Below are 18,069 nucleotides of genomic sequence, written 5' to 3' on the forward strand. Positions count from 1 at the left end.
CTGGGAGGGTAACTTTCTAGGTGCAATCCCACGGTCAGTCATGACCGAAGGGGGTCTCAGCTCAGCATTCTTATTATAGCTATCTCACTCTCTGTGCACCACTCCCCCACTACTAATTTGGTCCCCTAGGTAGCAGAAATTATCTACTACCTCTAATGAGCCACTGGGACATTTGAAAAAAGCAATTTCCTAAGTCTGTAATTTTTATAGATCCTGTGTACCTTTCACATATGATCACTACTTTCTCTGATAACCTTTTTCGTGTGTGTGCGTGACCTGAAAAATGGACATTAAAATGATGAGAATTTGATTGCATGACATAAAAGAACATTAAACTAGGATTGAACCTGGGAACTTACCAATGACTGACACGGACACAACCTCGGATCCCTCCACAACATCCGGTGGATATTCGATATTGACTACTTTCGTGAAAGATTCCTTGGAGGACACATTTACTGACAAGGGCTGACTCATCTCAAATGTAGAACCTTCTGCCTGTGGACGGATACATAAACAAAAGGGTCAGTGTGGTGGGGGTGTTAGTATAAAGAGGGGACTGTAAGGGTCATTTTCACATTTGACAACCTGGCAGAAGTGTTAGACCTCCAGATTAAATCTTTAGCTGCATTTTATATGCCTTCACATTGTGAATTCAAATGTCAGATGTAGAAATGATTATTATTATTATTATTATTATTATTATTATTAAGAAATAGGTATATTTCTTCATAGGCGCAGGAGTGGCTGTGTGGTAAGTAGCTTGCTTACCAACCACATGGTTCCGGGTTCAGTCCCACTGCGTGGCACCTTGGGCAAGTGTCTTCTACTATAGCCTCACGCAGACCAAAGCCTTGTGAGTGGATTTGGTAGACGGAAACTGAAAGAAGCCCGTCGTATATATATATATATATATGTGTGTGTGTGTGTGTGTGTGTGTTTGTGTGTCTGTGTTTGTCCCCCTAGCATTGCTTGACAACCGATGCTGGTGTGGTTATGTCCCCGTTACTTAGCGGTTCGGCAAAAGAGACCGATAGAATAAGTACTGGGCTTACAAAGAATAAGTCCCGGGGTCGAGTTGCTCGATTAAAGGCGGTGCTCCAGCATGGCCGCAATCAAATGACTGAAACAAGTAAAAGAGTATTAAGGCAGAGAGCTGGCAGAATGGTTAGTACACCAGGAGAAATGCTTAGCAGCATTTTGTCCACCTTGATGTTCTGAGTTCAAGTCCCACCAAGGTCAACTTTGCCTTTCATCCTTTCCGAGTTGATAAATTATGTACCCATTACACACTGAGGTCAATGTAATCGGCTATCCCCCTCCACTCAAAATTTCAGACCTTGTGCCAATAGTTTCTTTCTTTGTCGCCCTTTTCAAGCCTAGCCAGGCTCATGGGCCTGGTTTCCCGGTTTCTGTGGCGTATATGTTTACCCCCATCTGGACGGGATGCCAGTCCATCGCAGCATTAGAGAGAGTGAGAGAAAGTTGTGGCGAAAGAACACAACAGGGGTCGCCACCATCCCCTGCCAGAGCCTCGTGGATCTTTTAGGTGCTTTCGCTCAATAAACATACACAACACCAGGTCTGGGAATCGAAACTGCGATCCTTCGACCGCGAGTCCGCTGCCCTAATCACTGGGCCATTGCGCCTCCACTGTACCCTTTTAAAGCCTAGCCAGGCTCATGGGCCCAGTTTCCTAGTTTCAATGGCGTATGTGTTCCCCAGCTGGACAGGACGCCAGTCCATCGCAACGTTACTCATTTTTGCCAGCTGAGTGGACTGGAGCAACGTAAAATGAAGTGTTTTGCTCAAGAACACAACGTGTCGCCCGGTCCAGGAATCGAAACCACAATCTTATGATCATGATGCCAACACCCTAACCACTAAGCCATGCGCCTCCACCCTTGTGCCTATAGTAGAAAGGATTAGGGCATGGCTGTGTGGTTAGGGAGCTTGCTTCCTGGCTATATGGTTCCGGGTTCAGTCCCACTGCGTGGCACCTTGGGCAAGTGTCTTCTACTATAGCCTCGGGCCGACCAAAGCCATGTGAGTGGATTTGGTAGATGGAAACTGAAAGAAGCCAGTTGTGTATATATATGTATGTATATATATATATATATATATACATATATATATATATATATAGGCGCGGGCATGGCTGTGTGGTTAGGGAGCTTGCTTCTAGCTATATGGTTTCGGGTTCAGTCCCACTGCGTGGCACTTTGGGTAGGTGTCTTCCACTATAGCCCCGAGCCGACCGGAGCTTTGTGATTGAATTCGGTAGGCGGGAGTTACTGCCGTGTGTGTATGTGTGCGTATAGCTGCTCAGTGCCTCTCCGAAAGAGAGAGAGAGGGGAGTGTGAGAATAGCAGATACATCAAAGTGACATTGGGTTACAAATATACAAAGCCCAATGTACCCATCATGACTTCCCATCTTACCATCTACACCAGGCACATGCATTACAACCGTATGTGCAGGACATGTGCCTAAAACTCTGTAAGTGGGGAAATTACTTAGTGTTCGTTGGGTGTTACTGAACTCCACAACACTCAATCACTGAGATATTGGCTATTTTTTATGGCATGTCTATGATAAAAATCCAACAAGATTTATTTGAATTGTGGTGAACTCTAGTAGTTAGTATGAAAGATTAGCTAGTGCGAATTTTAAGTCGTAATTCTCTACGACAAAATGACTTTACTTTCCAATTGTACTATAAAATGCTAAATGTACATAAATAAAATAATGTAGTAATTATTTTCTCTTTCTTCACATTCTTCAACTTGTTAATGAAATTTATTTCTGCAATTATGAAACAGTGTATTTTTTTATAGCGATGAAAAGAACACAAATTTATTTATCTTCAACATACATGCACACATAAAATGTCCGTCAGCGTTTCAGAGTATATATTTCTCACTATGGCGTTTATGTAGCTGGAGTCAGGATTTATGTATAACGATAACATTTATAATTAAGTTGTAAATGACGGGTTTATCATCCCTACTTCAAAAGTAAAATATATTTATTATCTAATCTATATATATAAAACTGTAGTTGTGTGAGTGTCTGTCCCCTTCGATTTAGATTCCTAACTACTCCCACATTTTGCGGTGCAGTTTAACCAAATTCGGGTATCTTATAGTCGTGATTCATATCGAGCCCGTCTGAGTATTAGCGTGCGTCTATGATGAGTCTACGATTTTAAAAATAATTTAACATCATTTTTTATTCCATTTTAATGCATAATTTTTCGTGTGTTGATGGTGGTGGAGTTGGCGTCCATGGTCACAGCTGCACCTGTTTGCTTCTCCCCCTTCTTCCCTCCCTCGTGAAGCTGTGGGGAAGGGAGTGTAAGGAAATCAACGTCGTAAAGCGTTGTCAAGGAGACCAGCGTTCTTTTAGAACAACGACTTCATGGCTTGAAGACACCAAAACAGAAATGGCTAAGAAAGCCCGAATTGGCATCTATAAAGGAAGTAACTCTCTAAAAATGCTTATATAGTTATTTCCCTTACAAACCCGAGCAACGCCGGGCGATACTGCTAGTTCCAAATAGGAAACATATAAAAATAGTGTTACACAAACAGTAACAAAATGTGACTATAAAGTGGTGACTGGCTATAAAAAATTTAGTGCTCAGTACAATGGTCAAAGCTAGTGTTGCAGAGTGTTCAATGATGTAATAAATAAAGTTTATCTTACTATGACGTTCAAGTATCTTTGAACCGCATCGGAGTGGCCAGGAATAGAAGCTTGCACCAACACAGGGACTTTGCCAATCTCTTTTGCTTCCATTTTAAATGTTACGGCAACTTCAGTCTGATCAGCAGCCATCTAAATAGGGGATAGAACATGTAGCATTAGAGGATAGGGAACAGACGAAAGATGTAGGATTAGAGGAAACAGATGGAAGATGTTGGATTAGGGGGAAACAGATGGAAGATGTTGGATTAGGGGGAAACAGATGGAAGATGTTGGATTAGGGGGAAACAGATGGAAGATGTTGGATTAGGGGGAAACAGATGGAAGATGTTGGATTAGGGGGAAACAGATGGAAGATGTTGGATTGGGGGGAAACAGATGGAAGATGTTGGATTGGGGGGAGGGGGAAACAGATGGAAGATGTTGGATTAGGGGGAAACAGATGAAAGATGTTGGATTAGGGGGAAACAGATGAAAGATGTTGGATTAGGGGGAAACAGATGGAGATGTTGGATTAGGGGGAAACAGATGGAAGATGTTGGATTGGGGGGAAACAGATGGAAGATGTTGGATTAGGGGGAAACAGATGAAAGATGTTGGATTAGGGGGAAACAGATGATGAAAGATGTTGGATTAGGGGGGGAAACAGATGGAAGATGTTGGATTAGGGGGAAACAGATGGAAGATGTTGGATTAGGGGGAAACAGATGGAAGATGTTGGATTAGGGGGAAACAGATGGAAGATGTTGGATTAGGGGGAAACAGATGGAAGATGTTGGATTGGGGGGAAACAGATGGAAGATGTTGGATTGGGGGGAAACAGATGGAAGATGTTGGATTAGGGGGAAACAGATGAAAGATGTTGGATTAGGGGGAAACAGATGAAAGATGTTGGATTAGGGGGAAACAGATGGAAGATGTTGGATTAGGGGGAAACAGATGGAAGATGTTGGATTGGGGGGAAACAGATGGAAGATGTTGGATTAGGGGAAAACAGATGAAAGATGTTGGATTAGGGGGAAACAGATGAAAGATGTTGGATTAGGGGGAAACAGATGAAAGATGTTGGATTAGGGGGAAACAGATGAAAGATGTTGGATTAGGGGGAAACAGATGAAAGATGTTGGATTAGGGGGAAACAGATGAAAGATGTTGGATTAGGGGGAAACAGATGGAAGATGTTGGATTAGGGGGAAATAGATGGAAGATGTTGGATTAGGGGGAAACAGATGGAAGATGTTGGATTAGGGGGAAACAGATGGAAGATGTTGGATTAGGGGGAAACAGATGGAAGATGTTGGATTAGGGGGAAACAGATGGAAGATGTTGGATTAGGGGGAAACAGATGGAAGATGTTGGATTAGGGGGAAACAGATGGAAGATGTTGGATTAGGGGGAAACAGATGGAAGATGTTGGATTAGGGGGAAACAGATGGAAGATGTTGGATTAGGGGGAAACAGAGGAAGATGTTGGATTAGGGGGAAACAGAGGAAACAGATGGAAGATGTTGGATTAGGGGGAAACAGATGGAAGATGTTGGATTACGGGGAAACAGATGGAAGATGTTGGATTAGGGGGAAACAGATGGAAGATGTTGGATTAGGGGAAAATAGCCTTGTTTGTCCCCTCTGTGTTTAGCCCCTTGTGGGCAATAAAAAAATAAGAAAGGATCTCCAGATGTTAGACCTCACAAAGAGAATGACGGGTGACTGTGACTTCTGGCGGTTTGCTGTGCATGGGCTTCTCTCAGTTTCCACCTGCCAAATCCACTCACAAGGTTTTGGTCTGTGAAAGGTGGCTTTAGTAAATGGCACTAACCCAAGCTGTCATGCAGTGAGACTGAGCCTGGGACCTTGTGGTAAGAAAGTAAACTTCTGGCCACATTGCGCAGGAGTGGCTGTGGGGTAAGTAGCTTGCTAAACAACCACATGGTTCTGGGTTCAGTCCCACTGCGTGGCATCTTGGGCAAATGTCTTCTACTATAGCCTCGATAGAATAAGTACTGGGCTTACAAAGAATAAGTCCCGGGGTCGATTTGCTCGACTAGAAGTGGTGCTCCAGCATGGCTGCAGTCAAATGACTGAAACAAGTAAAAGAGAGAGTGTAGCCATGCCAGCTGTAAAGGAAAACCTCAGAGAAAATCTGACTTACCTTAACTGTTTTTTCTTCTTTTACAGTATTGTCAGAATTCATTAACTGAACCGTGACCTAGAAACAGGAAATAACAAAAAAATAATTGAAGAAAAATATGACAACGAAGCAGAAACTGAATCGGAAATACAGCTCTGGCATTTGATCCTCAGAAGTGGAGAGGTTGGTAACAAAAAAAGTCAAACTAGCTATTTTCAATTCAATTTCCATATCTATCCTTCATCATCATCATCATTGTTCGACCGTGGTCGAGACAATGGAATTTACCATGCTACACCAGACTTCACGGTCCATCATAGCATTACAGAGGTCCTGTTGCTGGATGCCTGTATCCCTGGAGATGACATCAGGGTAGGAGAGTGTGCGACCTCTGGTATTGCGAGTAGATGGCTTCCAGAGGAGAAGAGTAGAAATTACCTCTTTTTCAGCTCTACAACAACATCCAGCAAACTGGACTCTCCTACCTTTCACAAGAGATGACACAGGTGGTAGTTTCCCATATATTTGCAATTTGGTTGGATGGCGCTTCCACGAGAGATTTTGAGCTCTCATAAAGAGGTGAGTGTAGGTTCCATCCAACCGCCTCTCAAGCTTCTTTGACGTCCAGGTTTCTGAGCCATATAGTAGAAGTGGTTCGACTGTGGCTTTGAATATTTCAAGTTTGAAGTCTCTACTTAGATTTGATGACCAGATCTTATGCATGTCATGTCATCTATCCTTAGCTATGGTCATGGATGTTGGGTAATGACAAAAAGAAAAGAAATACTTGCTTGGTGAGGAGGGTGTTTATTGGAAACCCTGCGGGATGAAAAACAAAACCCGTCAAAGGGCGGAGGAACTCTTGAGAGTCAACAGCCATCCAATAAATGTCTTAAGGCTGTATCATGCTCGGGGACATAGAAATAATCGGACTGAATACAAGATCGCGCAGTTAAACCATGTATTCTGATTCTTTTTATCTTCAAACCAGCCAGAGCTGACCTCTCCCTCTGCAATGCCATTCGAAATCTAAACAATTGCATCATTGAAATTGCAGTGTTACAAGACAAAGCATAATTAATTCAAAGCAATGTAAATAAATAGGCATTACACCAGACAGGGCAATTGGAATGCTAAAGGGTTAACCCTTAGCATTTCAACCTGTCAGATCTGTTTTATGTTGGAACTGGCTTGATTTGGCCTCTCATACCTACCTTACAATGCCATTCTGAAAATAAACAAACACATCATTGAAATCTTAAAGCTTTGTCAAATGTAAAGCTTATTTATTCACATTGTTTTGAATTACTCATGCATTATTTCAGAGTAATCTGAATGCTAAAGGATTAACCTTTTAGCATTTAAACCAGCCATCTCTCTCTCTATCCGCTCAGTCAAAGTCGACTCTCAGTCACTCGTTGGAACAGTGTCCTCCAGTCAGTTCTATCCTGGGCCGCTTCCTTCAGACTGACTATGTCCATTCTGGTATCACTCCTGATGGTGTCAAGCCAGTGGGTTCTTGGTCGGCCTCTTTCTCTCTTGCCACTGACCATTCCGTATATATATATGTCCGCTCAGTCGAAGTCGACTCTCGGTTACTCCATGGATCAGTGTCCTTCAGTCAGTTCTATCCTGGGCCGCTTCGTTTAGATTGGCCATGTCCATTCCGGTATCACTCTTGATGGTGTCAAGCCAGCGGATTCTTGGTCGGCCTCTTCCTCTCTTGCCACTGACCATTCCAAGCATGATGTTCTTCTCCAGGGATTCTCTCCGCATAATATGACCGAAATATACCAATCTATGCTGGCCTAAATATTTTACCTATTTTACGTTCAAATTGGCCAGGTCCAGCCTCTTACACTGATCCTCCAATGTCATTCTTAAAATAACAATCACATCATCAAAATCTTGAAGTTACAAGATAATGCATCATCATCATCATCGTTTAACGTCCGTTCTCTATGCTAGCATGGGTTGGACGGTTTGACCGGGGATCTGGGAAGCCAGAAGGCTGCACCAGGCTCAAGTCTTATCTGGCAATGTTTCTACAGCTGGATGCCCTTCCTAATGCCAACCACTCCGTGAGTGTAGTGGGTGCTTTTTACGTGCCACCTGCATAGGTGCCAGGCGAGGCTGGCAACGGCCACGGTTGGATTGGTGTATTTTACGTGCCACTGGCACGGAAGCCAGTCGAGGCGGTGCTGGCATCGGCCACGAGTCGGATAGTGCTTTTTACGTACCACCAGACCATTTTTTGAAAATCTGAATAAATAAGTATTATATTTGACAGAGTTATCTGAATGCTAAACCAGCCATATCCAGCCCAAATATTCTACAATCACAAATATTTTAAACAATCAAAGTTGTCTCAATGGTCTTGTGGGTAAAGACATGGACACATGTCATGTATCCCTTGGACAAAGGTTCAATCCTTGTAAAAGTATTCAGTGATTTTTTTTTTTATAGGTGCAGGAGTGGCTGTGTGGTAAGTAGTTTGCTTACCAACCACATGGTTCCGGGTTCAGTCCCACTGCGTGGAAACATGGGCAAGTGTTTTCCACTATAGCCTCAGGCCGACCAAAGCCTTGTGAGTGGATTTGGTAGACGGAAACTGAAAGAAGCCCGTCGTATATATGTATATATATATATTATGGGACATACCTGTCTTCACGGCCGAAACAGCTGTCAGCTACAATGTAAATGTATTTTCTATTTCTATTTCTATGTCTTGTTATATTTGTAATATATTATGTATAATATCATTGCTATTGTGTAATGGTTTAATAAAGTATTGATTGGGTATTATCTGATGGTTGATGATTGATTTAGGTATGTTTCTCCATTCTCTCATTTTGTATATATATATATGTGTGCATGTATGTTTGTGTGTCTGTGTTTGTCACCCTTGCATTGCTTGACAACCGATGCTGGTGTGTTTATGTCCCCCGTCACTTAGCAGTTCAGCAAAAGTGACCGATAGAATATGTACTGGGCTTACAAAGAATTAGTCCCGGGGTCGAGTTGCTCGACTAAAGGCGGTGCTCCAGCATGGCCGCAGTCAACTGACTGAAACAAGTAAAAGAGTAAAAGAGTAAAAGAGAATCACATAATCTCAAAGCTATGAGACATGATTAATCCAGAACAATGTGAATAAATAAGCGTTACATTTAATCCAGTAATCGGAATGCTAAAGGGTTAGTACTCACCGTTTCCTCTTTGGGAATGTAATTGAAAACATAGACATTCAAATCAAATTCCTCTCCTCTAATAAAAGAGTAAGAAAGCCCCAATGAGATGTAGAAATCCTTGAGGGTGGTCAACTGCAATAAATAAATTCATAAATATACAAGCATATATGAAGATTTGGTTGTGTGGTAACGAGTTGGCTTCCAATAGGCGCAGGAGTGGCTGTGTGGTAAGCAGCTTGCTTAGCAACCACATGGTTCCGGGTTCAGTCCCACTGCATGGCACCTTGGGCAAGTGTCTTCTACTATAGCCTCGGGCCGACCAAAGCCTTGTGAGTGGATTTGGTAGACGGAAACTGAAAGAAGCCCATCATATATATGTATATATGTATGTGGTTTAATATAGGCATAGGAATGGCTGTGTGGTAAGCAGCTTGCTTAGCAACCACATGGTTCCGGGTTCAGTCCCACTGTGTGGCACCTTGGGCAAGTGTCTTCTGCTATAGCCTCGGGCCGACCAAAGCCTTGTGAGTGGATTTGGTAGACGGAAACTGAAAGAAGCCCGTCGTATATATGTATAAATGTATGTGGTTTAATATAGGCATAGGAATGGCTGTGTGGTAAGCAGCTTGCTTACCAACCACATGGTTCCGGGTTCAGTCCCACTGCATGGCACCTTGGGCAAGTGTCTACTATTATAGCCTCGGGCCGACCAAAGCCTTGTGAGTGGATTTGGTAGACGGAAACTGAAAGAAGCCCGTCGTATATATGTATAAATGTATGTGGTTTAATATAGGCATAGGAATGGCTGTGTGGTAAGTAGCTTGCTTAGCAACCACATGGTTCCGGTTTCAGTCCCACTGCATGGCACCTTGGGCAAGTGTCTTCTACTATAGTCTCGGGCCGACCAAAGCCTTGTGAGTGGATTTGGTAGATGGAAACTGAAAGAAGCCCGTTGTATATATGTATAAATGTATGTGGTTTAATATAGGCATAGAAATGGCTGTGTGGTAAGTAGCTTGCTTAGCAACCACATGGTTCCGGTTTCAGTCCCACTGCATGGCACCTTGGGCAAGTGTCTTCTACTATAGTCTCGGGCCGACCAAAGCCTTGTGAGTGGATTTGGTAGACGGAAACTGAAAGAAGCCCGTCGTATATATGTATATACATATAATTTACAAGATAAGGGCAAAAGAAAAATTCTAATGCCAAATATGCTGAAAAAAGACGAAACTTTTCAATAACCATTATAATTTAAATTAAATTATAAATTATAATGGTTATTGAAAATTTTTGTCTTTTTTCAGCATATTTGGCATTAGAATTTTTCTTTTGCCCTTATCTTGTAAATTATTTATAAATTTAACCTTTAAAGGTATTTTGTGATATGCTGGCCATTGATAAAATTTTTTTCCCGATAATAATAATAAATGCTCCCTTTTAAAGCCTAGCCAGGCTCATATAATAATAATGAAATTATTGTATACAGTGCTCAGGTGCACCACAACTTGTCAAAAAGTGCGAATAAAGTATATGCAGTAATGTACAAATATCTGGAAAGCGAACAGTGTATGAGTCAGATACATGCTTGCGTGTGTATGAAGGGGAGAAAATTATGGGCCTGGTTCCCCGGTTTCAATGGCGTATGTGTTCCCCACCTGGACGGGACGCCAGTCCATCGCAGCGTTTCTCATTTTTGCCAGCTGAGTGGACTGGAGCAACGTGAAATGAAGTGTTTTGCTCAAGAACACAACACAACACATCGCCTGGTCCAGGAATCGAAACCACAATCTTACGATCTTGATGCTGACACCCTAACCACTAAGCCACGTGCCTCCACACACAGACACGATATTGTGATTTTATTTCAAAGAAGCACACAAAAAGCCTTATGAAATACAGTTACTCGAGGTCCCCTGGGCAGAATATAGCATTCACTTTGCCATTGTTGGGAAAGTCAACAAACCAGTTTAGTAACTGGGGTTGATGTAATGAAGGTCTGAATGAGCACATGTATTTTGATCAAGAGGGGATAACTAACTGTATAGCAAATATAGGGGATCTTTTTGGTTTGAACAGCAATTTTTAAAAATAATTTCCACGTAACTAAACACTTTTAAACTTCGTATACTGGTAGAATGTGTTTATAAAACATCTTTTTCTCTTGGCTTTATTGAGAAAATTCTATAGTTTGTAAGATATTTGTTGTTTTTTTTCTTCAATTTCTGCAATTTCTACCAATCAATGACATCTATTGAAGTGAAAACATTCTGTGCCGTATGAATATGTCCCTCGTTTAAGAAACAGATTGGGTTTATTTACATTTGTGAACAAAAAAAGATACCCTGCCCCCCACCCCTAACTAACCCTAACACTAAAACAGATTGAAATGCAATAGATCGATACTAGGGTCATAATTATGAGTGACAATTTCATATGACTCCGCTAGGAAAAAACTGCTGGTCAAACCGAAAAGATCCAATATAGGCAGTCTTCTATGAGGGTCAAAAATTTCATACACCAACCCCGGAATGGGTTGTGATGTATCTGGTGGTCCCTCTTTAATTCTTGCTAAGATGGAGCTTTGTAAAATGTGGACATAATGCCCAGAGCCACTGACTGTTATAAGCGGCAAAACACAGCACAAGCATTGTTGAGTCAGATGTAATTCTGGGCCAAATGTTTCTCAATCTCCATTCTAGAAATATCTAGAACAGTGCTTTTCAAACTTTTTGCTGGAGCGGAACCCCAAGCAAAAATTCCACTGGCTCGAGGAACCCCTGTGCAATAATTTAATAGTCTTATGCACACATATCTGCATAGGAGAATTAAAAATTACTGCCGATTTTAGCAGTTTTGTAACTTCTTGCGGAACTCCTGGACTGTACTGGCGGAACCCTAAAGTTCCGCGGAACCCTGGTTGAAAACCACTGGTCTACACACACACGTACACATATCTGCACAGGAAAATTAAAAACTATTGCCGATTTTAGCAGTTTTGTAACTTCTTGCGGAACCCTAAGGTTCTGCGGAACCCTGGTTGAAAACCACTGGTCTACACACACACATACACATATCTGCACAGGAGAATTAAAAATTACTGCCGATTTTAGCAGTTTTGTAACTTCTTGCGGAACCCCTAGACTGTACTGGTGGAACCCTAAGGTTCCGCAAAACCCTGGTTGAAAACCACTGGTCTACACACACATACATACACATATCTGCATAGGAGAATTAAAAATTACTGCCGATTTAAGCAGTTTTGTAACTTCTTGCGGAACTCCTGGACTGTACTGGCGGAACCCTGGTTGAAAACCACTGGTCTACACACACACATACACATATCTGCACAGGAGAATTAAAAATTACTGCCGATTTAAGCAGTTTTGTAACTTCTTGCGGAACCCCTGCACTGTACTGGCGGAACCCTAAGGTTCCGGGAACCCTGGTTGAAAACCACTGGTCTACACACACACATACACTTATCTGCACAGGAGAATTAAAAATTACTGCCGATTTTAGCAGTTTTGTAACTTCTTGCAGAACCCCTGCACTGTACTGGCGGAACCCTAAAGTCCCGAGGAACCCCGGTTGAAAACCACTGATCTAGAAGTATGGAAAAAAAATAAAAATAAAATGAAATGCCTATACTTACTTCAACCTCTTGGTTGTATGGAATAAATCCTTCAGAGGGATGCATACCAAATAATGTGGTCACCCAAGTGGTTATTGTGTCTGGCGCAGTTTTCGCCAATGAAGCCATTCCTGTACTCCTGTGTTTAATAACAAGATTTTATGATTAGCAGCAAAACAGACTGTGTGTGTTTGTTGTGTGTGTATGTGTGTGTGTGTGTGTGCTTGTGAATGTATGCAAGTATATTTGTGGTTCCCTACTATTCCTTTACCTATGGGGCCTCTTTGATTCCTATTTTACATGGGTAACCATTTGATTTCAACACTTCAACAGTTCTGCTGCCTTGCTGTCTTAACCCTTTATGTTTAACCCTTTTGTTACCATATTTCCGTTGAGATGTTCTGTGTTTCTTTCAATTATCTCTCTATATAAACGGCAGTTTGTCTGTGCTGTTTCTTGTGTCTGTTTGCTTGTACCCTCACCCTGACACGGCTTTCAACCGATTCTGATGAAACTTGACACACACATAGCCCATGTCATAATTCAAAACTAACGCAGCAAAATTTTGAAAGTTCCCCCTTTCTGAAAAATTCGATAAAATCGACATGGGGCGAGAATCAGAACAAACACAGACTGTCTAGGGGACCAACTCAACCTTTTTTAACTCAAAAAAAAATTTACCATCATTTTTTTGCTATTTTTTGCTATAACTCTCTAAAAATGCTTTATAGTTATTTCCCTTACAAACTGCGCAACGCCGGGCGATACTGCTAGTTGTGAATACAACAAAGAATTTAGTAAAATAACTTAGTTATCATTAAGCTAGTGTTAGGAACATAAATTGTGACAAAGGTTTTGTGGAAGATTTTAATTCAAAACTTAGGAAAACAAGACATTTGTACTACAGAGCCAGAGGCAGTTAGAACCAGGTTGGTATCAAAAGGATTAAAAATATCATGGTGACTTTAACCCTTTTGTTACCATATTTCTGTTGAGATGCTCTGTGTTTCTTTCAATTAATTTTGAATATAACAAAGAATTTAGTAAAATAACTTGGTTATCATTAAGCTAGTGTTAGGAACATAAATTGTGACTAAGGTTTGGTGGAAGATTTTAATTCAAAACTTATGAAAACAAGATATTAGATGATTTGAGGGGAGCTGGCATGTCAGTGGACTGCGCCAAGTTCCACTGTCTGTTTTTACATGGTTTTTATAGCTGGATGCCCTTCCTTATGCCAATGTTGGTGGCTCAAAAAATTAACTCCCAGTACAAGATGCAGTCCTTGGGCCCATGGTCAAACTTTCAGTATGGAAAATGGGATCAAAATTATGATGAAGTTGTTGGGGTTGTAGTATCTGTACTGTTTTTTTAATAAGGCAAGAGAATGATTTCAGATATGTCTTTGGACAGATGCCACTCAGAGAAAAAAGAAAATGAGAAGAGATGGTTGTATTCTTTGATGCTTACCCAGTGTCAACAGTATCCCAAAGCCAGGTCTCTACGAAGTTGGTCCGTGGCTTTACTGCTGAAACTCCACTTCCACCTGCCATGTCAAATTCTTTTCTTAGAATCCCTTGATCAAATACAATTGCTGGAAGAGAAAAGAAAATAAATGAGAGAGGGAGAGAAAGAGGAGGAGGAAGAAAAAAGGAGAAAATAGAGAGAGAGAGAGGAGGATGGGAGAAGAGGACAGAGGAGGTAAGAGAGAGGGAGAAAGAGGAAGAGGGAAAGAGAGGAGAGATACACCCACCACCCCACACACACACATCATCAGTAAGCTGACCACTGGCTTATGAGTAAATTTGGTAGACAGAAAGTGTTTGGAAACCCGTTATATCAAGCAACCATCATGATGTTGGTATGGGTTAGATGTTTTGAGTGAGACTGGTCAGCTGGAGAGCTATACCAGGCTATAATATATATCTATATATATAAAAGTGAGGTTGTGTGGTGTCTGTCTCCTACAATTTAGATTCTTAACTACTCCCACATTTTGCGGTGCAGTTTAACCAAAACCGGGTATCTTATAGTCGTGATTCATATCGAGCCCTTCTGGGTATTAGCGCGCGTCTACAATGAGTCTACGATTTTAAAAATAATTTACCATCATTTTTTTCCATTTTAATGCATTTTTTCGCTATTATATAAGGGAAGTAACTCTCTAAAAATGTCTATGATGAGTCAACGATTTAAAAAAAAATTTACCATCATTTTTTTCCCGTTTTTAATGCATTTTTTGCTATTTTTTGGCTATAACTCTCTAAAAACGCTTATATAGTTATTTCCCTTACAAACCCGAGCGATACTGCTAGTCTTTACGTATAAAAGTGAGGTTGTTTGCTGTCTGTCTCCTACGATTTACATTCCTAACTACTCCCACATTTTGCGGTGTAGTTTAACCAAAACCGGGTATCTTATAGTCGTGATTCATATCGAGCCCTTCTGGGTATTAGCGCGCGTCTACGATGAGTCTACGATTTAAAAAAAAATTTACCATCAATTTTTCCCATTTTTAATGCATTTTTGGCATATATAAAGGAAGTAACTCTCTAAAAATTCATTATTAAATCTAAACGTAAAAATCTACAGTAACACCCCCCCTTTGTGGTTAGCCATATTGAGATGGCTATTATACTTTACATCTCTAAAAATGCTTATATAGTTATTTCCCTTACAAACCTGAGCAACGCCGGGCGATACTGCTAGTATATATATATGTATATATGATGGACTCTCCCATCAAAGACAATGTATGAATGATACTCTTTACCCTTTTACTTGTTTCAGTCATTTGACTGTGACCATGCTGGAGCACCGCCTTTCAGTCAAGCAAATCGATCCCAGGATTTATTCTTTGTAAGCTTAGTACTTATTCTATCAGTTCTCTTTTGCTGAACTGCTAAGTTACAGGGACATAAACACACCAGCGTTGGTTGTCAAGTGATGGTGAGGGAACAAACACAGACACAAACAAACACATACAAACACACACACACACACACACACACACACACACATACATATATACAGTGGGTTTCTTTCAGTTTCCATCTACCAAATCCAATCACACGGCTTATTCATTTTAGTGAAATGAATCAATTCCAGTACTTTTTTTCTATTTTTTAAAGCTCAAACTTATTCTATCAGTCTCTTTTGCCGAACTGCTAAGTTAAAGAGACGTAAACACAGCAACATCGGTTGTAAAGCAGTGACGAGGGACAGACACAGATACACACACATAAGCTTCTTTTAGTTTCCATCTACCAAATCCTATGGCTATATATATGTATTTCTTTACTACCCCCAAGGGGCTAAACACAGAGGGGACAAACAAGGGCAGAAAAAGGGATTAAGTCGATTACATCGACCCCAGTGCGTAACTGGTACTTAATTTATCGACCCCCGAAAGGATGAAAGGCAAAGTCGACCTTGGCGGAATTTGAACTCGGAACGTAACAACAGACGAAATACCTATTTCTTTACTACCCACAAGGGGCTAAACACAGAGGGGACAAACAAGGACAGACAAAGGGATTAAGTCGATTACATCGACCCCAGTGCGTAACTGGTACTTAATTTATCGACCCCCGAAAGGATGAAAGGCAAAGTCGACCTTGGCGGAATTTGAACTCGGAACGTAACAACAGACGAAATACCTATTTCTTTACTACCCACAAGGGGCTAAACACAGAGGGGACAAACAAGGACAGACAAAGGGATTAAGTCGATTACATCGACCCCAGTGCGTAACTGGTACTTAATTTATCGACCCCCGAAAGGATGAAAGGCAAAGTCGACCTTGGCGGAATTTGAACTCGGAACGTAACAACAGACGAAATACCTATTCTTTACTACCCACAAGGGGCTAAACACAGAGGGGACAAACAAGGACAGAAAAAGGGATTAAGTCGATTACATCGACCCCAGTGCGTAACTGGTACTTAATTTATCGACCCCCGAATGGATGAAAGGCAAAGTCGACCTTGGCGGAATTTGAACTCGGAACGTAACAACAGACGAAATACCTATTTCTTTACTACCCACAAGGGGCTAAACACAGAGGGGACAAACAAGGACAGACAAAGGGGGATTAAGTCGATTACATCGACCCCAGTGCGTAACTGGTACTTAATTTATCGACCCCCGAAAGGATGAAAGGCAAAGTCGACCTTGGCGGAATTTGAACTCAGAACGTAACAACAGACGAAATACCTATTTCTTTACTACCCACAAGGGGCTAAACACAGAGGGGACAACAGGACAGACAAAGGGATTAAGTCGATTACATCGACCCCAGTGCGTAACTGGTACTTAATTTATCGACCCTCGAATGGATGAAAGGCAAAGTCGACCTTGGCGGAATTTGAACTCGGAACGTAACAACAGACGAAATACCTATTTCTTTACTACCCACAAGGGGCTAAACACAGAGGGGACAAACAAGGACAGAAAAAGGGATTAAGTCGATTACAATCGACCCCAGTGCTTAACTGTACTTACTTAATTTTCGACCCCCGAATGGATGAAAGGCAAAGTCGACCTTGGCGGAATTTGAACTCGGAACGTAACAACAGACGAAATACCTATTTCTTTACTACCCACAAGGGGCTAAACACAGAGGGGACAAACAAGGACAGACAAAGGGATTAAGTCGATTACATCGACCCCAGTGCATAACTGGTACTTAATTTATCGACCCCCGAAAGGATGAAAGGCAAAGTCGACCTTGGCAGAATTTGAACTCAGAACGTAACAACAGACGAAATACCTATTTCTTTACTACCACACCAAGGGGCTAAACAGAGGGACAAACAGGACAGACAAAGGGATTAAGTCGATTACATCGACCCCAGTGCGTAACTGACTTAATTTATCGACCCCCGAAAGGATGAAAGGCAAAGTCGACCTTGGCGGAATTTGAACTCGGAACGTAACAACAGACGAAATACCTATTTCTTTACTACCCACAAGGGGCTAAACACAGAGGGGACAAACAAGGACAGACAAAGGGATTAAGTCGATTACATCGACCCCAGTGCGTAACTGGTACTTAATTTATCGACCCCCGAAAGGATGAAGGCAAAGTCGACCTTGGCGGAATTTGAACTCGGAACGTAACACAGACGAAATACCTATTTCTTTACTACCGCAAGGGGCTAAACACAGAGGGGACAAACACAGGACAGACAAAGGGATTAAGTCGATTACATCGACCCCAGTGCGTAACTGGTACTTAATTATATCGACCCCCGAAAGGATGAAGGCAAAGTCGACCTTGGCGGAATTTGAACTCGGAACGTAACAACAGACGAAATACCTATTTCTTTACTACCCACAAGGGGCTAAACACAGAGGGGACAAACAAGGACAGACAAAGGGATTAAGTCGATTACATCGACCCCAGTGCG

The 18,069-nt window shown here is 41.6% G+C and overlaps 1 protein-coding gene across 1 annotated transcript in view; it reads right to left on the bottom strand.

Moving 5' to 3' along the window:
* Positions 1 to 14,255, bottom strand: part of LOC115231450 (CD109 antigen) — a gene marked incomplete at its 3' end in the record, with an annotated part of 31,792 nt that extends 17,537 nt beyond the window's left edge. Inside the window, exons 1-6 of the mRNA XM_029801473.2 lie at positions 14,129 to 14,255; positions 12,680 to 12,797; positions 9,046 to 9,159; positions 5,861 to 5,917; positions 3,709 to 3,840; positions 360 to 498 (exon numbers count right to left, since the gene is read on the bottom strand). Of these exons, the coding sequence (XP_029657333.2) occupies positions 360 to 498; positions 3,709 to 3,840; positions 5,861 to 5,917; positions 9,046 to 9,159; positions 12,680 to 12,797; positions 14,129 to 14,211 (643 nt within the window). The remainder of the gene's footprint in view (positions 1 to 359; positions 499 to 3,708; positions 3,841 to 5,860; positions 5,918 to 9,045; positions 9,160 to 12,679; positions 12,798 to 14,128) is intronic.
* Positions 14,256 to 18,069: the final 3,814 nt, after the last annotated feature.

Source organism: Octopus sinensis, unplaced genomic scaffold (assembly GCF_006345805.1).
Source record: "Octopus sinensis unplaced genomic scaffold, ASM634580v1 Contig18544, whole genome shotgun sequence".
NCBI classification, from domain to species: domain Eukaryota; kingdom Metazoa; phylum Mollusca; class Cephalopoda; order Octopoda; family Octopodidae; genus Octopus; species Octopus sinensis.